This window comes from Chelonia mydas, chromosome 3, assembly GCF_015237465.2.
Source record: "Chelonia mydas isolate rCheMyd1 chromosome 3, rCheMyd1.pri.v2, whole genome shotgun sequence".
Classification (NCBI taxonomy): Eukaryota; Metazoa; Chordata; order Testudines; family Cheloniidae; genus Chelonia; species Chelonia mydas.
The window spans coordinates 117,309,865-117,335,404 of record NC_057851.1 but is presented as its reverse complement, the minus strand read 5'-3'; the positions used below and the strand labels follow the sequence as shown (position 1 = coordinate 117,335,404).

At 40.5% G+C, this 25,540-nt stretch overlaps 1 protein-coding gene across 2 annotated transcripts in view; it reads right to left on the bottom strand.

Annotated features, from left to right (window-relative positions):
- The window catches only part of IGF2R (insulin like growth factor 2 receptor), an 86,809-nt gene that overhangs the window by 41,714 nt on the left and 19,555 nt on the right, over positions 1-25,540 (bottom strand). For both annotated transcript variants that reach the window (XM_043544290.1, XM_037895100.2), the window contains exons 3-19: positions 25,285-25,409; positions 22,935-23,033; positions 22,230-22,356; positions 19,605-19,725; positions 15,512-15,626; positions 12,984-13,146; positions 12,585-12,765; positions 11,145-11,248; positions 10,446-10,610; positions 9,924-10,064; positions 9,325-9,471; positions 7,934-8,068; positions 7,206-7,356; positions 6,240-6,417; positions 5,378-5,493; positions 4,223-4,385; positions 1,713-1,892 (exon numbers count right to left, since the gene is read on the bottom strand). In XM_043544290.1, coding sequence (XP_043400225.1) covers positions 1,713-1,892; positions 4,223-4,385; positions 5,378-5,493; positions 6,240-6,417; positions 7,206-7,356; positions 7,934-8,068; positions 9,325-9,471; positions 9,924-10,064; positions 10,446-10,610; positions 11,145-11,248; positions 12,585-12,765; positions 12,984-13,146; positions 15,512-15,626; positions 19,605-19,725; positions 22,230-22,356; positions 22,935-23,033; positions 25,285-25,409 — 2,411 coding nt within the window. The remainder of the gene's footprint in view (positions 1-1,712; positions 1,893-4,222; positions 4,386-5,377; positions 5,494-6,239; positions 6,418-7,205; positions 7,357-7,933; positions 8,069-9,324; positions 9,472-9,923; positions 10,065-10,445; positions 10,611-11,144; positions 11,249-12,584; positions 12,766-12,983; positions 13,147-15,511; positions 15,627-19,604; positions 19,726-22,229; positions 22,357-22,934; positions 23,034-25,284; positions 25,410-25,540) is intronic.

The window sequence follows — 25,540 nt, the reverse complement described above, 5'->3', positions numbered from 1 at the left end:
TTAAAGTGCATCTGTTTCATCTGATGTCAAAACTACTATTTCTTGGAAATTTGCTATTTTAATAAGAGTTTAGGGGCAAATTCTCAGTTGATTGAGAATCTGGCTCAAATTAAAAAAACAAAAACAAAACAAAAAAACCTCATTACTGCACATGCACTTTGTGGTACCTTTTCCCCAGCCAAGAGTTCAAGACTTTCAGTATGTAGAGTGCCTACAATAACCAAACAGCTTAGACTAAATAGCTAATTGTATTAAAGACCTGCATTAACAAAACAAAAAAGTTCTACTTATACACTTATCTAATCCAATTAAATATTGGATTTTTCATAAATTTCAGGGCTTGGCACATAGTCCATTATGATAAGCAAGCAATTACTGTTAGGAAATATTGAGTAAACAGGGCCATGAAGCACTAGAAGGTTAGTTTAACTATTTCAAATAAGAAATATTCAGAAGTTTACTGTGATCGAGTGTTATAGGTCCAAACTTACTCTGCACTGCTTTGCTTTTGCAGGTAAGTACTAAAATCCACATACATATATCCTATGTCCCTTGTACTAAGATTCTGAGCATAATAACGTTATGCACTGATCTCAGAGTCATGCAATATTTAGAACACCTAGGATGCAGCAAGAACAAACCTAGAACAAGTATTATTCCAGGCTTTCTACCTTAAATCTGAATTCCCTTGCTTATGTGGAGTTAAGTAATTGTAGTTTTGATATAAACAAAATGGGAAACAGTTATACATTCATGACAAAACAGAGACAGTGAAACTGTTAAGTCTGGTTGCCTTATAAAGTACATAGGTTTCCTCATTTTGGATCTATCCTCTCCCTATGGTCACATTAGAAAACTTACACATTCATATTGTAATTTAAGACTCAGAGTTACGTGTGTAAATCCTCATGCATATCAAGGTCATATGAGAGCCAGCCTCTGGTCACTCAATAACAGACCTAAAAGTGGCAATTCTTCAACAAAAAACCCTTCAAAAACCACACTCCAACGTGAAGGTGCAGAACTGGAATTAATTTGCAAACTGGACATCATCAGATTAGGCCTGAACAGAGACTGGGAGTGGTTGGGTCATTACAAAACCTAAACTTAAATTTCCCCCAATACTAATTTCTCCCTACGGTTACTCTAACCTTCTGGTCAACTGTCTAATGGGCCACTCTCTTACCACTTCAAAAGTTATTTTTTCTCCCTGGGTATCCTGCTGTTAATTGATTTAACTCATTAGACTGACCTCACACTTGGTAAAGCAACCCCCCATCCTTTCTTGTATTTATACCTGCTCCTGTATTTTCACTCCATGCATCCGATGAAGTGGGTTCTAGCCCACGAAAGCTTATGCCCAAATAAATGTTAGTCTAAGGTGCCACAAGGACTCCTCGTTGTTTTTGCCGATACAGACTAACACAGCTACCACTCTGAAACCAATCTTAAATATGGCCTCCAGATCAGACCATTAACTTCTCAATTGCTACAGTCTTGTTGGTCTTTCTTTAAAATTTGGCTAACAATGTAAGTCAACTCTAGATACATCGCTGAAGCACCAGAGTGATGGGGGGGGGGGGGGGGGGCGCGGAGGAAAAAGCACTATTCAGTATTCATCATGTCTCCAGTATGACACTGTTTCTGCACCTCATACAGAGCCTCAGAGAACATTAGTACAATGAGGAGACTAAAAGCATTTCCATCCTTACAAGAGTGCCTTTGGAGCACGTAAAATGAATTATGGTTGTATAGGAGGTCCTCTTCCCATCAGCACTGATGCACACAGAACCATTTGTGTAGGTTAGGAGGACTCGACCATGTCCTTCAATTACTAGGCCTTTGCTAGCAACCCCCAGGTTACTAATGGAAGTGGTTTCAGAAAAGGAATCCTAGAATGAAGAAAAAAGGATGACAATGAAACAGCGCTTGCTTCGCAAAAGTAAAACTAAAATCAAGCTTCCCTCTTTTCAGCTATACCCAGAGTTCTTTGCTGTGCCAAAGCAACATTCCGTAATATCCTTTTTTAAAAGATGCAGGTAATTGTGAAACAGCAACTGAGAGGTTAAGAAATCTACCTTTCCCCTCTCCCTCAAATTATCTTGACATTTAACAGTCCCATCTATCTACAAGTATTGGTTTATAGGAAGGTGTTCAAGAGGCTACCCAAAACCTTTAGAGGCAACAGTCCCTGTCTGTCAGCTAACTACAGCTCAGCAAAAGAATTTAGAGCAGGGGGGTTACCAAACTGTGGTACATGTACCACTTGTCATTTGTGACCTTGATGTGGTAAAGTAAATAGACTGAACAAGCTTTTAAGAAGGTGGTACGTGACTCAGAATTTGGGTGCCACTGATTTAGAGAGAGAGTTTGTAAGTTTTCATCTCACATTTGATGCTTCTGCAGTTTGTACTGCTCTTCTGAGAGACCAAGCAGTCATGGGCATTAGGGCATTTCCAACAAGTGACACATTAGGTTCCCATAGGATAGAGCCAAAGTAGATTTTCGGGTATGCAATGTGTCATCAGGGCCAACAAGAATCCTCTACGGTTCTGATGTCCAGGGAAGTGAATGGCTGATGACAATGGACTATTATGCAGGTTTCCTTACTGTATCTCCATCTTGACACAAAACAGCAAGAGTGTTTCTACTAACCGACTCTCACTGTCTAGAGATTGCCAGTTGTGTATGACAACTGATGGGAACAAACATCCACCAACCAGGGGACAGTAACTACCAAACTCATTTCCATTTGCAAACCAAGGCAAATCCAAATTTGAGGCTCTGGGAATCGATAGATTACTGATTTAGCTGACAGTGTCTATTTCTTACTCTTAGAACTGCAGAGAACTAATGCAGTTCTTGTGAGAAAGTAGTTTTTAAGTCATGAGCTCACAAAAGGAATTCCATCTGTCTCCATCAGTCATAGACAGTGTCTTGCAGAGAAACACTGCTGAAACATTTTTTCCAGATGTACAGCTACACAAAATCTTTCCCCACTCAATCTGGGTACTTATATTGCACCTCACAATCAGTCATGGATTTTATTGTCTGCACCCCTGTGACTTATGAAGTTCTCCCCTTCCCAGGTGGGGAACTGAGACAGACGCTAAGGGTATGTCTACCCAGGAAAAAGCTAACAAACAAAAGACAGCAGTATCAGAGCCCAGGTTGTCGGGAAACAGCTCAGAAGGAGAGGCTGAGGTTTGCTTTTACTCTCACGCCCTTCTCTACCACAGTTCACTCTAATGTACAAAATAAGACAAAACAGAGGATGTTGATGAGCGAATAGCACGTTAAAGTATTTTAATAGGCTCTCAGTTTGTGTAGGATCCGGCCTGAGAACTTGCACCAGAGTGGGTACAAGCTCTGTGGCATGTTAATTGCTTCACAATGCAGAGGTGAAGCAGAAATCTGTTAAATTTGACAGTTTAACAGGAAGCAGGAGGGTGATTGACAAATTTGTGGATGGGGACCTCCCCTCGCTCTTCCTGGTATGTTCCTGCTGTTGCTGTTCATTCCTGCAGTGGATTGCAGGTACACATGCTCAGGAGACTCTTCTGTGACACTGGCTGCACAGTCTCCACACCAACACCAGGCTCCCCATCCTATTTTTTTTAAATTTTTTGGTTAAATAAATTGAAGAGTTTAAAGAGTGGACCAAAATCTCAGAGGCTCCTACTTACAAAAGCTTGTAAGATTTAGATTATGGGGGGGAATTTTGAGATTCTGCCCCCAGGGAAGAGGAAGAAAGAGGCCAGAGTTTCTTGACCGACTGTTCATGCTCTTTAAGGCATATGGCTATCCACCCCCATAATATGCATTGTAGATTTTGGCTGCAAAATCATTACAGTGCACAAGGAAAGAAAAAAGTGACTGAGGAGTGTCATGAATGGGAGACTGACGGTTATAGTATGCTGGCCCTCAGATGACTGTATGGTTTAAAGGAGGGTAGAATTTTGCTCTTAAGTACATTTGGTATTACTCGAGATTTACAGCCTTCTAAGGGTAAGTCTGACCCTTAACTACCAGCGCTATTAAACTACAAATCACGGTCCTACTGAAAGACCTGCTATTCTGCTAGTGATTGTGCCAATGCTTATGGTCCCACAGGTCATTATTTTTACCCTCCTGAAGTCAGAAGACACTTAAAATGGATCTTTGATGTATACATAACAGTTGATGGACTAACTTTTGGTGCTGGGGTGGAAGTGATACTCACATGATCTTTTTCATACTTCATCTGACAGCCTGAGGCATATCGATCACACCCGGGAACAGGAACCAGAGGGCGGCAGACATTTATGTAATACTTCTTGCGCTCATTTGGTTCAGAGTTGTCCATGGCATACCAGTTTTCACCTCGGTCTTCGGATTTTGATAAACTGAATTGCCAAAGTGAAATATTTATATTCTTAAATTATAATACACATTCCTCTTAGAAATGGAGAGGACTGGAGACACTATAATTTGTGAAGTGGCAAGAGGCAAGCAAAATCCATTCTTCAAAAACCTATGCAACAACTATTTCAGAAGCAGCAAATACAGAGTCTCCCTTATTGGATATTATCATTGCAACACTCCGAAGTAAATAAGGGACTAAAGTTTTAAATGTTTGACTGCAGAATGTTTCTTAAAAACACAGCACAGAAAGTGCAGTTGTTTGCAGACTACAAAAAGAGACAACCGTTTTTGCTATCAAAGCCAGCCAAACAACACACAATGCAGGACATTAATCAATTTACTACTATGACAGGCACAGCAATGTGCCCCCTAAAAAATGGGGATATGCTTTTTCCCTCGTTTTTGCTTGTCCTTTACAATTCAAGATTGTCAAGAATCATCATGGGTTTCTGACGCTGTCTACGCAGCAGACACCAAATTTGGAGGGGGGTGAGAGAACCTGGATTTGTGCAGGAAATGGCCCACCTTGATTATCATACACATTGTGAACAGAGTGGTCACTTTGGATGGGCTATTACCAGCAGGAGAGTGAGTTTGTGTGTGGGGGGGTGGAGGGTGAGAAAACCTGGATTTGTGCTGGAAATGGCCCAACTTGATGATCACTTTAGATAAGCTATTACCAGCAGGAGAGTGGGGTGGGAGGAGGTATTGTTTCATGGTCTGTGTATATAATGTCTTCTGCAATTTCCACAGTATGCATCCGATGAAGTGAGCTGTAGCTCACGAAAGCTCATGCTCAAATAAATTGGTTAGTCTCTAAGGTGCCACAAGTACTCCTTTTCTTTTTGCGAATACAGACTAATACGGCTGTTACTCTGAAACCAAATTTACAGTGAGACTTCACTAGATAGGACATTTGTTTTTACATGTGGATTTTGTCCTTCAATTACGAGTCTATTTACTTCTCTCTTACCTTGATAAATCATACTGTTCCATGGTGTTGGGATCAGTCACAACACATTCCAATGGCATCTCTGGACAGGCATATTTAGTGTACCATTTAAAGTTGTATGTGTAATTGTCTTCTACCTAAGTTACCAGAATCATAGGAACACAGTCACAAACAGACTGCAGAATAAATAGGTCACAACAGTATGGCTTCTAAGAATATCAAACTGATAAACCTTTTAACTTGGGTAAAATGGGTCTGTTCCCTTATACATGGGTAATAACCAACCTATGCTCTCTCTTAGGATGCAAAAAACTCAGGATCCACAGCTCGCTGATTTCTGTAGCTCTCCAGTCTGTATTTTTCCCCAGTTCAGTTATCACCAAAACTTAATTTCTTCATTCATTTAGAATTTTTCATGCCATAGGATTGCACAGCACTTTAACAAGTTACTCCTGCATGTAGCTTCAGTCACTGGGATGTAGCCTCAGTTGGCTCCTCAACAGCCAACTATACTTTTATCCAAATGAAACTACAGAAGAATATAAGGCATGGGCATGGCTCCAATAACCACAGTTGTTTGGTGCAGAAACAGAACGTAATTATTCAAGCTGGAAATTAACCAGATCAGGGCAAACACCCTGCTGTTGCTCAGAATGCCAGACAAAACTTTGCAGCTCTCAAGGTTATGACTGTAACCAGAGGCAGATGCTCTGCAATAATAATTCAAAATGCCTTTTATCAGAATCCTCACTGCAGCTGTTGGAAGTTTGGCTCTCCTTGCTTTTACACAGATTTCACACAGACACAATGCAGCTGAGAATCAGAGATCCTTGAAAAGTAGAGGTTTCCGCCCATGCCCTCTTGGTCATTTGGAAGTTCTTACCTGGTATTCAGGCTGACCTATTCCAGCTTCATAATCACAAAGGAAAGTTATAAGGGTAGATCGCTGTGTTTTCTTCTCATTGTTGTAGGCTGTACCATTTTTGTAGGTCAACTGAATCATTCCATCGTAATAGGAAAGTTTGGAACTGGGTTCTCCTAGACTCCAGGTATGTTCCTTGCTAAAAAGGCAAACACACACATAGCTTGAAAAGAATGTATTTAAATCAAATGCTAACTGAACTCATAAGACACCACTTAAAAGCTAGGATGTGTGCACCCGCACACAGTAAATAACCGATGTAAATTTAACAAGCCTTGGAGGGAAACCAAAGTTTTCAAAATGCTAGTTCGGAGCCACATTAGCATTAGTATATCCTTTGAAGTGGAGCTCTTCTTTGAAAGTGACTATATATGGCATGAGGGGAGGGGATCCAGGTTTATTTTATCTTAATGGCTTCCAGAGCAACTCCTCTCCATTTACAAGTAGAGGGGATGATTTTATCCAACTTTTAGCCCTGCAAACTGAACCTGGGGTCTAGCAGCATAACTGGGCTCTCACAAAGACATACATAACTACTCTGCAAGCCAAATTCTGGCTTCAGTCACACCTATTCAACCTAGCCATTTTCAGTGAGGACAGAATTTGGTCCATTGAAACAGTTATTGAATAATAATGCTATTTTTACAATCACCTTTCAGAACAGAACTGCTCTTTAAGTGAAATTTAAAGTATAACTCTCATAACTAAAGTCTCCAAGAGTTCCCCCATCAAGTGGGAGCTGTGAAGTGAGATGTTTTTACATATTGCTTAGAGCTCCTTTACCAGTAAGTTTGAAAGAATTGCAGGACTTCATAACTAACTTCAGCAAGCTAGTTACTAGATGTGGTCATGCAGAGACAGGCACCTAATGCACTATGTACAACAACTGACCAAGTACTAGAGATTACGGAGACTGAAGATACTTGCTTTTTTGATACTTGACATGCTGCTGCTGATTTTGGCTGACAAAGTTCCTCTGACACACTGCCACAAATATTTATGTAGAAATCATAATCGGCTGTGTTAACGATATAGCTGCCACTTTTCTTGGTTAAAGGTGACAAGTCAAAAGAAAACTCTAGCGAGAAGCAAATAAAAAAAAAAGAAGTTCAGTATATTCAGATTTGTTTTCAGTTTTTTTCCTTTTCTCATCTTTCTGAAAGCTCTTGGCCTATAGTCAAGACAACTATACTTTATTTTCTAAACCAAGTAGATAAATACAAGTATATTTGACTAAAGCAGGTGCTCTTTTACATTTTACATGTCTTTTCATCTAATCTGAATACGCTGTTAAGAACTCGTTATTTCTTTTGCACAACTGTCAAGAACATTCTACTACCTTCAAGAATGAATAGGGTTTGATTTTCAAAGTCAGATGCCTGGCTAAATTAAATGTATGATTGCAAAAGCAAGTGGAGTACAGTATTTGCAAATGCATATAGCTAGTCACGCACCTAACAGCCATTTCCACATGCCTAGTTTCATAGATCAAGCTTCAAATGCAAGAGTGACTATAAAACCTCAGAATCATTTTATGTATTTTAAAAGTGCGATTAAGTGTAGAATAGGTTGTCAAATATGAAAGTCCACGTAGCTTGAGATTGCTCCATTAACAAAACCCTCAAATCCAGCCTCTGTGGGAGTTGGGTACATACCTGCCTGAGCATCCGAGACTCTGCAGTTGTCTCCTTCAGTTTTAGACAGGACACAGGCAGCAGCTGTATACCACTCAAACACATACAAACACTCGTCGCTCTCCAAGTTAAAGACAGGAGCACTTTCTAGGTCACCTGGCATAAAAACAAAAAAGAGGGACAGTATGGGGCTGAATTGTCACATGGATTGCCATTTGTTTTCAAGCCCCTTCTGCCAACCTTAGTAGCAAATAGCCTGAAACAGACAAAGCTTTCAGATGGCTGAGCTATCAGTTCCCTTTTCCCATTGAATGCAGAAGCTGGTAAATTAAAAAGGGTACTTTTTTTTTTTGGACAATATATCCCCGACTTACAACACCTCTTCAAAAAACACTGGATTATAAATTCTCCCCCACATAACTGGTTTTAAGTAGTAATGTTATTTCTCCTTTGCTAAAGCTAGGGTACATGGACGTGATACAGGTCTGTTATAGGGAAAAGTAGTAAGAGTCAAAGCTGTGTGTATAAAGGGTGCCCACATTGCAGGGAGTGGGACATTCGCTCTGCAACCCCTCTGCCTGGAGCTTGGAACTTCTGGGGCCAGGAGGATCCCCTCCCACTCCAGACCCTGCTCAGCCTCCATCTCTCCTTTGATTCTCACTAGGCACCTTCCAGCCAGCCTGAGCCCGTCACACCAGGGTCCCCTCCAGAAACAGAAAACCCCTGAGCGGGGAGGGTAAAGGCTGCACTGCACAGCCCATCCTGGACAAATACCCCGCAGCCAACCTCTCGAAGGCTGGCTGCCAAGAGCAGCCCAGCGCTGCCTCTCCACCAGAAGAGCCACTCAGATCCCTCTGAGGGAGCGGGGACCCTCCAGTCAACCTGCACAGAGCCCACTTGCCTGCTGTCCGGGCTCCTTCCACTGCTCCTCCTCCTGCTGACTACAACTCCCTGAGCCCTCTCACCACCAGTTACAGAGCCACCTATTCTTCCCTGACAACCAATATCCCCCTGCCCTCAGTCCCAGTCTCCACCATGGCCCTAGCCCCAATATCCCTCTGCTCTGATCCCCGAAGTCTCCCCTACTCTCCCCCTACCCCAACGCCCATTTGTTCTCTCCCTTGCCCTCCTCCCTGTTTAACCCCAGTCCCTCTTGGCATCTATCTTACTCTCACAGTTAATCGTATTCCTTCCCCACCCCTGCAGCTCTCACCTCCTCACGTCTGTCTTCCATCCAGTGTTGCCAACTTGGCAGTTCTGTCACTAGATCTAGCGAAAGTCGCCAGATTTCATTAAAAGCTGCGTTTTAGCAAAGGTTTTGCCAAAGCGCTTTAATGGTTAAAAAAAAACATTTCTGCTTTTATCTTTCATTATAAAAAGCTTAGAAAACAAATGGGTGTCAACGTTCTCACCTGGCTTGCACACAAGGGTTATGACAGTTTTGATCATCTTGTTTTTCCCACAGCTGTCTCCCTTCGAATAAGTAAGCTGAATCCTCTCTCCAACTTTTTTGGGAGAAGACATGAACGTTCCTAGATTTTTAGGCTTGTTATTTTTATCTGGGGGTAGAAGGAGGGAGAGAAGAGGAAAAAAAAGTAAGCTTACTTTAAGTAGTGACTATTTTGTGATTTCCCTGAGTTGGAAAAAAGCTGAAGCCAGTATCTAAATATTAGGGGGTGGAGGAAGAGAGTAAAAACAGCGCTAAGAAATTTCTGTTTTGCATGATTATTTTATGGCAATTTTTCTGTTTTACACCTTAAAAGCATTGTCAAGGCCTGGAAACAAAGTGAAATGTAAAATTTCTCTTTGATTTCTAGTTAAAGTATGTTTATACTGTTTTTCCTAAGCCTTTTTCTGGCCACAGGGCATCACTTTATCCCCATTCTCTCCTCCAGCCCCATGCACACCCATCCTTTGTGCCCCTCTGAATTATTACAAAACCAGTCACGAAGTGCTGTCTATCTTTATAAGCAATATTCCACACAAACTTGTTTCAAAATTGTGCACTCACCAACAGAGCAAACAGCTGCATCATCTGGGCAGACAACAGCTGCTCCTTTCTGAAGTACTTTATGACAGACATTGATGAAAAAGTGTTTCTTGTCTGCTTCGACGGGACTGCTGTCCACAGCTTCCCAATTCTGCGCTGACTCTGGGAACCAGAGATTATTTTAGATATAACAAACAATCTTGTCTAAGATTAAGTTTGCTTAATATCCCAAACACATCCACAATATGACGAGCGGTTTAAAAACCACAGCTGCAAATAAAGGGACCTTGAGTGGAGACTGATAAAGAATTGAATTCCTTCTAAAAGGTGCAGCCTTTATTAGAGGTTTTTGCATAAAAAGGAAATTGAACGTTAATATCACACACACTCAAAAAGAGAAGATTAAGAACCTATGCAAAAGCTAAAGATGAGGCTAAGAATAGGCTCACAATGGAGAAGTGGCAATTAAGAAAATAGCACATGGTTTCATGATAAATTGAAAATAATAGTCCGTAGAACAGTAGTTTATTTCTGCTGCTGTACCTGAAGTGCGAATCAGAGGTGACAAATCATATAGTTTCTTCTTATCAGCAACTCTGCAAAGGAGGTCTTCCTTTTCCTGAACACAGGCGTATTTAGTATCCCAGGTGAAGAAATATGTGCAGTCCACCTCCCCAGTGAACACTGGGGCCCCTTTTCCTTCGTTACCTTATAGGGTTAGAAAGCCAGGAAGACTATTAGGTTTCAAGTTAAGGGGTATAGGGGAAGTCTGGGAATGGCATTTATGCCTTTCACATCCACATCACAGCAGAAACATTACAAAGCTGTAATTCCAGGGCAGTGAAGTACTGCAGCATCAGTCACAGAATTAACTGCAGACCATGAAAACAACAACAACAACAACAACAACGAAACAACGCACCCTTTGGTGGCTGAACATTAAAAATAAAGTTAGTGCTTTAAAACTAAAGATAAGTGTTCTCTAGCTGGTTGAAAATTTCTTTAGCAGCTACCATAGTAGTCAGGAATGACAGTGCAATTAGTCTCAACCGAAGATAGTTTATGATGCCAAAGTACTTAAACTAGAGAATTACCCCAAACCAACAGATAAGAAACTAGATACAACCATGCTGGCTTATAACCACTTGGCTCTTGGACACGAGGAGTTCCTCTAGTTCAATAGCAAAAGCATACACAGAGGCTACAAAAGCCCTGTAAAGTAATTGTAACCTATATTCTCACCTGCAGTCTCATTGCACTCAAAGTTTATGACAGTCATTCGCTGAAAGCCAGAGCTGCATGCATCTCCATCTGGATATGTTAGAGTGAGATCCCCATCAGAGTACCTAATAAAAAAATCCCAATGCTTTAAGTTAAGCTATGAAAAACATTACCACCAGGTATCACCATGTTATTTGTCCCACCTAATGGAGGCCCAATTCATGCAACTGATTACTGCTTCACTCCTTCCAGGGGAAGAAATTGTTACTCAGCATAGCAACTGAGTTTTCCATCAAATTGAGAATATTCCAATTGCTTTTCCCCTGAGATTTGTAAACCATAATTGAGAAATTCTGTTGTATACACCTTCACAATTAACACTAAGGCCCAATTCGCCACCTTGTGCTTTGCACCTTGTGTGTTTACACCTTTCTGATTTGTAGTGTTTTACAACCAGTTTGCACAGGTATAAATGACCACATGAAGCGCAGATAAGTGGAGACTCAGGCCCTAACTTTTCTCTCCACCAATCTACATGGCATGGGATTTCATTTTGCATCAATTATACATTTTCTGAACAAAATCTGAATGTTTTTCTTGGATGTTTCTGCTAGAAACTAAATTTTTCTATGGTTTTCATTTAGGATCTCCTCTGTGTCCAATACTCCATTTATTGGAAGAATATAACTTTTGCATGAAAATATTTTCATGCCAGCTAGATTAAAAAGTGAAGCTAATTTACATTTCTGTTTTTGAATGGAGAGAAAGTCATTCCTCAGAGCGTCCCACCAGAAAAAAGTCAAGAAGCTATGAGGGTATGTTCTGAACAACAAGGTTAAGAGGCACCCCCTGTGTATCAAATCTAAAGAGTGCCGTTTTGCAAATACTAGCATCCAGACTAGCTTAGAGGTGCCTCAGTAAGGAATATACGGACGTAGAGATCTTGCTTCATTGCATGGGTTTGCAGTTCTAAACAATACAAATTGTACATCACAGAAGTATAAGATATGTTCAACATGGCAAAAGCATGCAATATAGTAAGAAACCCTAGCAGGTTCATTACTCTATATAGCCTGGCTCCAACAGGATTCTGATGTAATGTTGCCAGCAAAACTCAGTGAGGCAACTCAAGAGCAGCAGCTAGAAAGTCTAGACATCAACGGGACAGAAGTACTTTTTAGCACTCCCGCCTCTTGTGGGCCACCTTAGCTCCTCTGGTGCTGCACAGCTGCCATGGTGCTTGCAAGCATGGCTCTGCCGAGGCATTACCATGATTTTTAACTCAAACTCCAAATGGACTTGTTAGAGATTGCTTTAATTATTCATCCTCCTACTGTATTCTGTACCTTTTACAAAACAAAACAGTTTCTATATACAAGTCTCAGAGTTTCTATCAAATGTTTACCCCCTTCCCTCTTTCAGTGACCTATCTGAAGGCGCGGCTCAGATGACTTTACAAACCTGAGGGTTTGGTTCTTAAATTTTCCTGCCACTTTTTGCTGGTTACTCTGAGACTTTACTTGGCAAGATGAAACATATCCAGTGGCATCCTTGCAGTTGCCTGCAGTGGTTTTCTCACAAATATTTAAGTAATAGTAATACTCTTCTTTTTCATCTTTAGCCATATACGGTGTGACGTAGCCTAAGGAAACGGGGAAAGAAAGTGATTAAGGTGGCAGCCTTTTTCTTTAAAAGGGTTCAAAGAAAAGCAACAACCCTGAACAGGTACTGGAATACAAGACTAGAAGCATGTGTCACCGAATTTCATTCCCAAACACTCTATACAGGATGCTATCCCAAGCTCCAGTTTTGGTCTATGGAATTCACTCCCTTCTCTGTTAAGGAAAAATAGGAACTTACTTTGTTGCTGAGTGAGTGGTGTCAAGTCAATGGAGATATCATGCTGTTCACTGGTCAGACTACAGTTCCTACTTTCCAGGTAGTCCCTGTGACAGGCATATTCAGTGACCCATTCAATTTCATACCGGCAGTTGAGCTTGGCAGTGAGTTTGGGACCCGTGCGCTGATGTGGAAGTGAACATGATTAAAGTTGTAAATAAGAACAAAGCGTTTTTTTTTTTTTTAAATTTTTTTTGACACAAGAACTCAGATGGAAGGTAGGTATACTAACACCCCTTCCTCCCATTCCACCCCAGCCCACTTAGGTGAAAGTCAAGTTTCCAGCAAAGTGAGACCATGCTTTTGGAAATTTAAGAGCAAAATTTTTTTTTAAAGGAAGGCTAATGAAGAAATTAAAGAATAAAGACTCCCACATATTACGCAAGTTTGTCATCTTGATTTGTATATTTTATCTATATAAAATGTGCGCAGTATCTTTGTTCTACACCAAAAAGAGTGACCAACCTTTTTGAATCTAGTGCTTACGATAGGCAACTAGATCCATATTTAGCCTATTTAGATGCCTAAAGATGATTCTTGGTATGTACCTTAAGCACTAGATTCCAGAAAGTTGGTCTTTTGTGTGTCTAAAACAAAGGTGGCGCACAAGACTAAATTCCTGAAAGGTTATCAATGGTATAGCAAATTTACAAGAAGAATAAATGATCACTATTAAGAGTTGACTTAATGCAGCTAACATTGGTAAAAGACTTTCTACAGCTTTAAGAACACTTCATTATAACAGTTTTCTTCAAAGAACTTTAGAAGCACAGATCACCACTCTTGAGAGACTGGTAAAACAATTCCAACTAATAGACTATAGCTTGCCCAACGTGAGATTGTATCAGAGCCAGGATTATAATTGCAAATCATATGCTCAGACTACTCTACTTATTAACGGGACAAGAGTTCAAATGAATAAAAGGATGGGGACACTTGTCTGAGTAAGACACTGAATTACACAGGATTCACCATCTCCTCTCCCCCCGACAACTTTCTCACCTACCCCCCCCCCAAAAAAAGTACTTCAGTAAATGGTTTTTACTGTAGAGTTCTCACCTCTTGCCTCCCTCCCACCAGCTTGCCATCTGGTTAAAACTTCTGGGAAACTTACTTATTGTATCAGAATATTCGTATCTCCTGACGAAGATGAAGTTAATTCAATAAGCGACAGATTAAATCCTTATAATGACTTAATAATCAGACGGAAAATGTGGTCACGAGAACAGACCACTTTAAATTTTGAATGTGCTTTAAGTGCAAAGAAAGCTTGTAAGAAATATTTTCCTTCATAAGTCTGCATTTAATATTTTTGCTTCCCAATTAATGTTCAAGTGTATAAACACACTGGCCAGGCATAGGAAAATTGGGAGGGCAAAGGCGGAATTAGTAAATCTGCCTGTAACATGGCTGTTATGTAAACCAGAGTATTTTAAAATGAACGGGAAAAAAATTCTTTATTCAATCAGTTTTAAAGAGTGATCTGGCTGAAGTGTAGACAGCCATCTAGGTCAGGAAAGGGACAATAGACTAGAACAAGGCCAATCCAAAATGTGCAAATGTGAGAGGTTACGCAGAGAAAGTGTTAGCAATGTTAATTTCAGCCTGGTTTTAAAAGAGTGTCTTGCTGCCAAGATCACATGCCATTACGTGAGCTGGAACAAATGGATGTTGCTAGATATGTTACAGTTATCAGTTCTTTCATAACATTCAGTTATGCTCAATAGGACATCTAACACACAAGGATGATTCTACTTTAAAAACTGATCAGAGATAATTTAAAGAAAGCACCTAACACTTATTTTGCAGACTAAAGGCATGGGTGCAATAGTAGATGTAAGACAAATGGTCAGATTTAAATGGAACCAAATTACACAGAACAAAGACTTGAAGCATGTCACACAAATCAGGTTGGACAACAGCACTTATTAGCAAGCAGAACATCTTGCCTAGGAATAACGCTCTAGAGAGGGATACTATTTCCACCTCAATGCTAGGTTCTAACGATCTCAACACAATTTGAAATTCAGACGAGAGCAGTTGTCACCCAAAGAAAGAAGAGAGATTCTTTAGGAGACAGCCTCAAGACATTTGTATTCCTATGATTGTTTACAGTGTTGTTGTAGCCATATTAGTCCCAAGATATAAGAGACAAGGAAGGCAAGGTTATAGATTTTATTGGTCCAACTTCTGTTGATGAGAGAGAGACAAGTTTTCAAGCTACACAGAGCTGGGAGCTCACCCACCTTTTCTCTAATTTGTATTCCTAGTTACAGCTGATTTATCTCTAAAAATATTTTTAGTCTAAAAAACCCACTAATACTGAAGTGAGTATTAATACTTTGCACCTGAGGATCTCAAACATTAATAAGCTTCATGACCCCCAACAGCAAAGCACATACTAGGTTTCTGCTCTCAGTAAAATAGAAGCTGAAGCAGAGAGGTTAACTGAGAACGATCATTAATGCAGTCTAAAGAAGTTTAATTACCTCTCCTCTTCTCTTTGATGGGCACACAAAAGTAATAGTCACTGCTGGATTATGGCCAAGACAGAAATTTGGCTTCTCTTCTTCACTGTATGTTTTCTCATAACTCAGTACAAGCCTAACAAAAACAAAAAAACACAAATGGGAAGCCACAAAAAAATTCCAACTATAAATAAATACAAAGTGTACTGCACAAGCTAGCAAATATCAAGGGTGGGATACTTGCAATTTACCCAGAGATCCTGGAAGAAGAGTTTTAAAACTATTAAATTCTATCTTTAAAGGGGGACTTACAAAGGGGGAGGGGAAAAGGGCTTCTGCCTTTTTTGCTTAGTTACAACAACAATCTTCAGCCTTATTTCCCCCCTTTTCCCAAAGCTATGAGAGGCAGAGCTGACAGCACTACTTATTCAAGTACCCTGGCACTTCCCATTGTAGACCCCATTTTCAGTTGCTTATAACTTGGAAACTTTCAGACCGAATTGTTAAAATTTGGCCATGTTGGGTACCTGCCTCAGGCTGATAACTTCTGGAAAGTTGCATCCAAAATAGTTCAGCCATTTCCAAGATCAAGATTAGGGAACGGTACATTGAACATGCAAGACAAAAAGTTCTTACAACTGTTTTGCTGAAAATCTTTAGCACAAACTTGAAGTTTGGCAGGGGTTAGCTTTTGTGGCAGGAGGAATGCGCCTTTTGCTGTTCCTGTGACAATCCACTCAAATTTGACCCAATTATAAGTCATGCTCAGTAGAGAACTGTTAGACCCTCCCCGCTGAATTCTCTAAAAAGTTTCCATCCTCTGGACTTGCTCCAATCTAGGATTTAATGGCACTTTCCTGCAACTACTATTCCTGACTGCTGTGGGCAAGGGACAGAACAGGCACCAGAACTGAGAGCAGAAGACTGTCACATGTTCCCAGTGACCCTGTGAGTGCCCAGGCAGCATGGAGGAGGAAGGTGCCACACTCAAATACAAAAAGGACAAGACCAGGGCACAGGGGAGGAGACTGTGCAAGGAGGGGCAAAACAGATTGGACAAAAAGTCCAGGGAGGGAGGGAGACTGGGAAGTAGTGGAGAGGGAAGGAAGACTGGGCGAGGAGTTGAGGGTAAGGAAGGCTGGGATCTGGATGGGGACACTAGGACTGGGATGAGAAGTCAGGGGTGGGGAAGACAGGACAGGGACAGAAGCGGTCTGTGCCCACTAGAGCTCACTTCCCTCCTGAGTCTGCTGGAATGGAACCCAACATTCCCTGGTCTCACCATTCTTCTGCTGTCAGTAAGCCTCCGAGAAAACCACTCAAAGTGTGGGTCTCATCCCCCTCTAGTGCTGGCACAATCTTAATTCATCTGTCCCCTTGTGTGTATGGATTATGATACCATCTTTAAAATCACACATTCACATACTTTTTTTCCCCACAGAACCCCTGCTTCATTCAGCGCACAGAATGAATGATAGGTGCTCACTTACTGAGGAGCTACTCTTTTTTCCCCCCTTCCTTGTCTGATGTGGTTATCTTATTTACTGCAGTGTTCAAATCATGCTCTGAATACAAAATTATTCATTTTCTCATGGGTTTTTCTAGGTGCTCATCACTACAGAACAACTGTTCCACAAATAATTTATCTTCAAAAAGCCCCTGTGAGGTGAGGGACTATTATCCCAAATTTACAGTTGAGTCATCGAGAAATTAAGGTAAAAAGAGTGTCCACTAATTTTAGGAGTCTCAAACCGGGCACCCAGGACCTGATTTTTCAGAGTACTTAGCATTATATAGTACTGTGCTCAAAGCATAGCCCAGCTGACTTTAGCTGCAGCTGTCTTCTGCAAATCAGACTTCAACGTCTCCAGCTGGGCCCCCAGAAAGTGTGCACCACACTATAAGTGACCACCTGCAAAAAGTCTGATTTAAGTGACTTGCCTAGCATCACATAGGAACTCTGTGGCAGAGGCAGGGACAGAATCCAGTTTTCCAGGGAAGCATTCCACTGCTTTAATCATCTTCTTGCAATCTCCTGCCTCATTTCACTACACACCTTCCATAGTCTGCAACAAAGGAAGCAGGGGTCCTACAGATGCTTCATTCATTGCACAACCCGGATTCACTTCCTGAGCAGATCCAGCCTATACACTGAATGAGGTAAGGGCCCTATGGAAAACAACAGGCCATGATCATGTTATTAAAGATGGTATGGTAAGGCATATCCATAAGGAGACTGAATTAAGGTTGCACAGGCAACCTTTTGAGTTCCTGACACTGCAACCTTAATATTTTTGTGATGTAGTTTGTGTTAAATATATATATAAGAAATGTAGATTCTCCCTAGCCTAGGGTATACTAAGAACTCAGGAAATGGTGAAATCACAAGAGCTAGGACAATGAAAGGGAATGGATGAAGGCAATGGATATTAGAGCAGATGAAGGGAATGGATTTTAGTCAGTTTAAGACTCTGTATTGTGTGTCTTTAAAGAAGTCATTGATGTTAATCAGATAATCTTTTGGAGGAAGGCTTCACTAAAAATTCAGCAGTCCTGTTCCCAGGCCCTTGATTTAAGGTGCAAGTGCCAATACACATCCCAAAGACTCAGCAAGTCCTCCAACAAAAGCAGGGAAAGCCACCTTTTAGGCATTCCGTATACATCACAAAGCATAAAGGGTCAGGACCTCAGTTGTAAAAAAAACAAAACCACCTTTTGTAGGTCACCATATTCTTTCAACTATGTGGATATATTTGTACTTGTAACACGCACAAGCTTACAAATCAGAAAGACGAGAATACTGTTTTATTTCCTGTATATCAATCTTGTGTCAGGAACTTTCCAGTTAACAGGAGAACTAGTACAGGCAGATGTTCTTAATTCTCCGTCTACGAGGCCCATGTTAGTATTTTTGGCAACATTTTGAATTGTCATCCTGTGCAGCAAAGCCAAAATGATTTTATTCAAGCTAGTCATTAAAGCCCATCAATTTCACTACCTGACTTATTTTAAGTGGCTTCCATATAATTGGAGTCCCAGCCCCTGGTCTGCTTCACAGTGACCTGGTTTGCTCTGCAGTTCCACTAGCAACATGCATTTGGCAGGGTATCAATCAAGGAGTGAGTGTTGTAAGAATGGATGGGTAAGCAGTGCTCCCCACAGGCAACAAGAGAAGAATAAGCTCAAAGGGGCCATAAAAGAAGCTAATGCTCAAAAAACGAAACGTCATCCATTGTGTTGCCACGAAAACCCAATACCAACCCCATCCAAATAAAAATCTATACACTCATCTGACTCTCCTCCCCACCAAAATTGGGCCATTTCAGACCAACCCAATTAATTCCAAAGTTGAGAGGCCCCCCTTAGAGAACATCCTCCTAGGACCTCTCTCTACTGAATACCAAGGAAGCTTAGAGCCTCTGATTCAGCTGTGGCAGTGTCACACAAGGAGAGACGGGGTCTCAGGGTGGCAGATACTAGACAACTTAGTGTCACAGCCAACACCTTCTACTATACCCAGAAGCCAAGAGGCAACTAATGCAAATGCATAAGGGCAGCATTCGACTCTAATCCTTGTAACATCTGTGTGAGATAAATTTTTGTTTTTAAACAGATAAGTAAAGTGAGAGAGGCCAAATGATTTTCCCAGGGGCATGCAGCAGGTCACTGGAACAGCTGGAATTAGAACTCAGTCCTTTGTTTGGGGCATCCTGTCCAATGACCATCCCATGCCACCAATAATTTCATCTTATTCTTTAAAGAAAAGAAAAGCTAGGTAGTTGCCTCATCCTCCAGAACTTTTTAATATGTAAAGCATGCCCATGGGGTTTAAAAAAAAAAAAAAAAAAAAAAAGACTAGAAGTTTACATTATGGCAATGATAATAGATTAAAAACCTAGTCTCCTCATGCCTGTCTACAAAAAAGATGCCACCTTCCAATTTTATCTTTCTCTTGGTAATTAAATATGTTGAAATACATACAATATTAGCATGAAATGCTAAGGAATATATATCAGCCAAATAATGAACAATGTTTTGTCCATAAACACAAAAGGGAGCCCTGATAAATATATACATGAGATTTTCAGACATTTAAAAGTACCACCAAAAGTACCTGTCTTTGTCACGCAGTTTCAGCTGTTCTTGAGGACGGCCAACATCAAAAGCATGGCCTCCACTTAACAAGCATGCAGCACTACCCACAGGACAACTTCTGGTTTCGCTGCTTGAGCTTCCTGTTAAGAGGATACCAGATATCACTCAAATGAGGTTTTTGTTGCAGCGCTAAGGAAGTATTTAGTTACATTAGACTAAAGCAGTATTCATTCTAAACCCCTTTACAGCTCATAAGTTTGAGGGGGGGTTTAAAAGCCTTGGACTAAAGTTTTCAAAAGTGCAGTTTGAACTCAAATGGTTTTTATTTTTGGCAAGCTAAAATTAAGGAAAAAAAGATTGCTGAAGGGTTTGAAGCCATGAAAGAGATAAAATGCACACTTCCACTACTTCTAGCTGAAAAGATGTCATCTAACTTCAAACAAAAAAACCTAACACACATTCTGAAGCTAGAAATTTCAAATTCTCATTGTAATAGCTTTTTCCTTCCACCACTGAGCAGTATTCTAGATGTGAAGAAAATCCAATTATGGAATTTTAATCAGTATGTTTGCCTAGTCTATTTTGTAGTTTACTTCAAAGCAAGTGGGGTTAGAATACTAGATGTAGTTCCAGTCAAGAATACCATGTTAAAGTGATTCTACTACTATAGTAATAGCTACAAGTAATATAAACTTCCATACATACAAAGATTTTCGCATACTGATGGAAACAAACTGGAATAATACAACCCTCAAACATTACATTAAAAACCCCCAAAGTTTACAAAGATTTGAAGACATCTATTGTACATGTCCAATTATATTGAATTTTGGAGAGGAGTTATTCTAGGTTTTTAAGGCTCTTCCTAGTATGTGTGCAATACTCAGTTATGGGTATTCACTTTACAAATCAGGGATAAAAAGAAATGGGGAATTTGACAATATGCAGGCATTAATCTCAGCTGAATGTTCTAGGTCAGTGTTCCTCAACCTTTTTGGTATCAGGGACCAGATTGCTGCCTTCCTAAACTGTGTCAGGGAGATCTTAGGGACCGGCGCCAGTCCACAGACTGGTCGTTGAGAAACATTGTTCTAGGGAGAACCACTCAGATACCAGGGTGATAAGAATACTGTATTAAAACAAATGCAAATCCTGAGATTTTTGGCTAGCAATATTTTATAGAAACCTGCGGACCATTTTCTTTTGAGGTCCTGTTGATATTAAATAAAGATGTAACTTCCAACACTAAGTTTCAGGCCAATAGGATTTGAAATAAAATCCTAGACTTAGTTTGTTCTGTGGGCAAAGTTCATACACGCTTCTTACTAACAAAACAAAGACCAGTGAATATATATATATGGTTAAAAATGCAAAAGCAATGCAGTGTAGAAAAACTAATTTGTTGTTAAAGTTATCTAATATGTATTAAATTCAGCCTGTGAAGAAATTTCTCTGCTGTTAGAACTGCTTATATTGTCTCCATTCTCCCCACTATTGGCCAAAATAAGTATCAAACCAGCGAATCACTTAAATATTTAAACTTCACGCCGGGGTGGGCAAACTTTTTGGCCCAAGGGCCACATCTGCATGGGGAAATTGCATTCAGGGCCATGAATGTAGAGCTGGGGCACAGGGTTGGGGGGGGGGCGGGGGGAGGGCAGGGAAGGGAGTGCATGGTGCAGCTCGGGCTCAGGGCAGGGGGCTGGGGTGCAGGAGGGGCGCGGGCTCCGGCCTGGCGCCACTTACCTGGAGTGGCTCCAGGGTGGCAGCGGCGCACACCAGTGCCAGGGCAGGCTCCCATGCCTCAACATGTTGCTCTCGCCTGTGGGTACCTCCCCCAAACCTCCCATTGGCCGCAGTTTCCCATTCCTGACCAATGGGAGCTGCAGGGGACGGTCCCTGCAGGTGAGGTCAGCACGTGGAGCACTTTGCTTCCCCCTCAGGGACGTGGTGCCGGCCGCTTCTGGGAGCCGCGCAGAGCCCGCAGTGCCACAGGGAAGGCAATCCTGTGGGCAGATCTAAAGACTTGAGGGGGCTGGATCCAGCCCATGGGCCGTAGTTTGCCCACCCGTGCTTTAGGCACATTATTTCAATAGGACTACTCATGCTTAAAGTTAAGTATAGAATCATAGAATCTTAGATTATCAGGGTTGGAAGGGACCTCAGGAGGTCATCTAGTCCAACCCCCTGCTCAAAGCAGGACCAATCCCCAACTAAATCATAATCAAGTGCTTGGCTGAATTGGAGCCCACATTGAGCTATAATCACTAGCTATCGCTCTGGCCTAAGAAACATGAAGCCACTGGACAGATGACAGCAACAAGAGAGCAACCATAACTGTTACCTTTGTTGCCAGTCTCAGCAGAGAAGCCTCAGATTGGATTGTACTGTTTTAAGACAACCCCTTTGCCATCCAAAAGGACACTGTTCTTCAAATAGCTCAACAATTCTGGAAGACTGCTCTAGGGAAGCTGCCTTCAAAGCCACATTTCAAATCAAAGATGGATTAAAACAATAGAGTTATAAACTCCTAAAAGCGGGGTTTAACAGGAAATAAAACCAAATAGTCTTTACTAGAGGCATTAGTAAGTACTGCCATAACTTATACAACTTAGACACATATACTATACACAGAGGTTCAGACCTATGTCTCTACAGACGTTTATATACAAGGAATCATCATCTGAGTCATCCACCAAGTAGCCTCCTGAAATCTTGATCAGTGGATTCAAGTCATGTTTCTTCAAATCATCAAAAACGTAGCATGGTACCTAGAAAGTTAAACATGTTAGTTAATTCCACGTAAAGTCCATACCACACTAGTTAGAGACATCATAGGACACGAAATACTTTTTCCAAAGACAACTGATTTTTATAAAATCTAGCAGTGGAAAGATTTGCCCAGAAGTCAAAATAATTCCATTAAAAACACCGGGCTCCCCACTAAAGGCAAAATGTTCACAATGTTAGCTACTGCACAAGCAACAGTGAAAACCCTTCACTCTCATTTTGCCGTGCAGAAAGCAAAAGTCACAGGCACAAGTACTGGAGAGTTACTTAAAATTCTCATCTTTGTTAACTAAAGCTATTAAAGAATTTGTTCTAACAGGATATTCATAATTTTTAAAAAGTGGATTTTCATTTCAAAAAAGTTGACAAAGCTTTTGTGAAGTTTTAATTGCTATTTGTGCCAAAGTTGTTATATATTAAGACTGAACAATGGGATTTCTAACTGAATGTATGCTGTAAAAAACCAAGAGTACTATTTGACCGACTATTCCATTCTTCTAACTGAAGACTGCAAAATTGGTGAAGTCACCTTATGCATTGCATGAGCTATGAATATTACCTCTTTCTTGGCTTTAAATGAGTCTTTCTTGCAAGCAATAAAAGTCCTCCATTCAAAATAGTGCACACACTCAGTTGCAGTAACAAGTTCTGGGGTTCCCTATTTTAAAAAGATCATGAAGTCAATAGTTAGCTTTCAGTTTATAACTATAAAATAAGAAATCAAAAATAAAAAGTTTAAGAAGTCAGTACCAACAAAAACAGAAGTTTTTTGTTGGGTTTTATTTATTTTATTTTTTTAAAAGACGCAATCATCTAAATTATTTCTTGACAATAAGAATGGCATGGATAGTAATCAGAAACGATGACATGACCCAGTAAATTAATGGCAAGTTTAGTCATTACTTAGGAAAGCTGTTAGAAAGCACAGGCAGAGGCATACTGCCAAAAAACACAGGAAAGTCCTAGCTGTCCCTTCAGATATGACGTATACCACACTGTGTACATAAGCCCTCAAAAGTAACCCCTCATTTCCAATGTGTACAATTTGTGCTACATTTTACAGGCCAAAATTAGGGACTTCATTTTCAGAAAGGCTGAGTGCCCACAACTTCAGCTGAAGTCAGTAGGGACAGCGGGCGCTCAGCAATTGTGAAAAGCAGGTCTCTGGTTGCCATGATTTATGTTTTAGCAAGACAATGCATTTTTAAATGTATCTCTCCCTACCTTAGCATCCATAGGTAGGTATTTTTTGCCTGCCATTTATTCCACAACCAATTACCAATTAAGGCCAGAGAAACTAATCTTCTCTCGAACCATATACCAGCAAGGGATCTCTTCTGGAAAGGAAAAACTAGTTTTGATAGGCCTGGTTCAGATTCAAGCTTTTCATGCCCAATCACACCATCAGTTTAATAGTGCAATAACCATAGCTTATTGTTAAGTCAGTCTAGTACTTTAAGGAGTGCTTAACATGGACAGGGCTGGACAGCCATGGAAACTAAGTTTATTTACCTATGAATATCCCAGGCAGAGCAAGCTTTCCATTTCCAGATGAAGGATGGAAAGGAGGTGGTAAAAGATCTCTATGGCCTGTCTACACTAGTTCATAGTCCCCACCACACTAGTACATACACACATCCTTGTCAAGAAGCTATTTTTAAAAAAAGTTGTGCCAGCCAATATCAATAGGAGATCGTTTTGTTAAAGATAAAGAAGAGTTTGTGGTGTCCTAATTTTGTGAAATCTCTAACTAGCTCTAGCAAAGTCACGCCCTGGCCACACTGGCTCTTACAGTTTACCAACAACAGACAATTTTCTTGTCACTGGAAAACTAATGTAGAAAGGGCAACAGGATCTCTGAGCTTCTGCCTCCACCCTCTCTCTTCAATTTGTCACATGTGGAGTGTGAAACTTTTTAAAAAAAAAACTTTGATATACTGACACTTCACATAACGGTCTAAGTTACCCTGCTTTCCAAAAAGGTGTGTAATAAAGTTATCATTGCCAACAGCATCACTTCCTGAAGTAAGTGTTTGGGTCCTAGTATAAGTGACTCCAAGCTCTGATCGCTTCAGCTAGTAAGAGTTTGGGAGGTGTGAGTCTGGAGACATCACGTATCAGAAAATAAAACCTTTTAAACTAGAATTTTACATCTGTACTAAAGTTTTTAAAACTTACATGAAGCTGTCCCAAAGAGGAATAAGTCAGAGGTCTGGGTTTGTTTTCTGACCAATGTAATATTTATTTCTGATTTCTAGCAATTATCAGAAGACATTAAAATAAAAGGACTTTACAAACCTAAAACACTGGTTCGAGAGCCATATATTAGCTCGTAAGAATGGAATTTGTCACATTCTTTGATACTGTTCTATTTCATCTATTTTAAGTTTGCAGTTTACTCAAGCTGACACAAGAGCTTTCAGGTGCTCTGTACACTGCTGACTTTAGTTTATTCTATTACATAGTTTGTGAAAATATTATACTGAAATCCATTTGAAAGCATTAAAGAACCAGAAGAGTGTCATTGACTAGACCTAGCAAAACACAATGAATCAAGATAGCTGTTCGTTTATCATCATCATCATCACGCATGGCTTGCCTGTCCACAATCTGAGATCAATACACATTCTTGGAGAGTATGGGCTGTCATGGGAGTTTCCAAGAACTGGTGTAATCACATCTGTAGCGTCACAAACTGAGGTATCATTTCAGATTTTTCCCAAAAAGAAAGTTTAGAAAAACCATGCTGACTAAATGGGAGTTAAACAGACTAGGTGGGTGAGGTAATATCTTTTACTAGACCAACTTCTGTGATGAGCAACATAAGCTTTTGAGTTTACACCGAGCTCTTCCAGTGACCTGAAGTTACTTGCACAAAGGACATAAGGAAACAAAAATGACAGACTCACCAGAGTCTTCCCACAAAGGAAGTTAATGTTGCTTTGAACAACATGTTGAGCGCCTTGCTGCGAACAGGGCGTTGTCGTGTTGAACTCAAGAAGTGATTGAGAACTTCTTTTCAAAGAGGAGTCACCTAAATGAAGAGATAAGAGCTGCAATAATACAGTACTTTATAAAAAGCAACACTACTTGGTACATCAAGAATATCTTATGTTGTTGTTAAGCTTAAGTACTACGCAAGACAACATACAAATCCATTTAAAG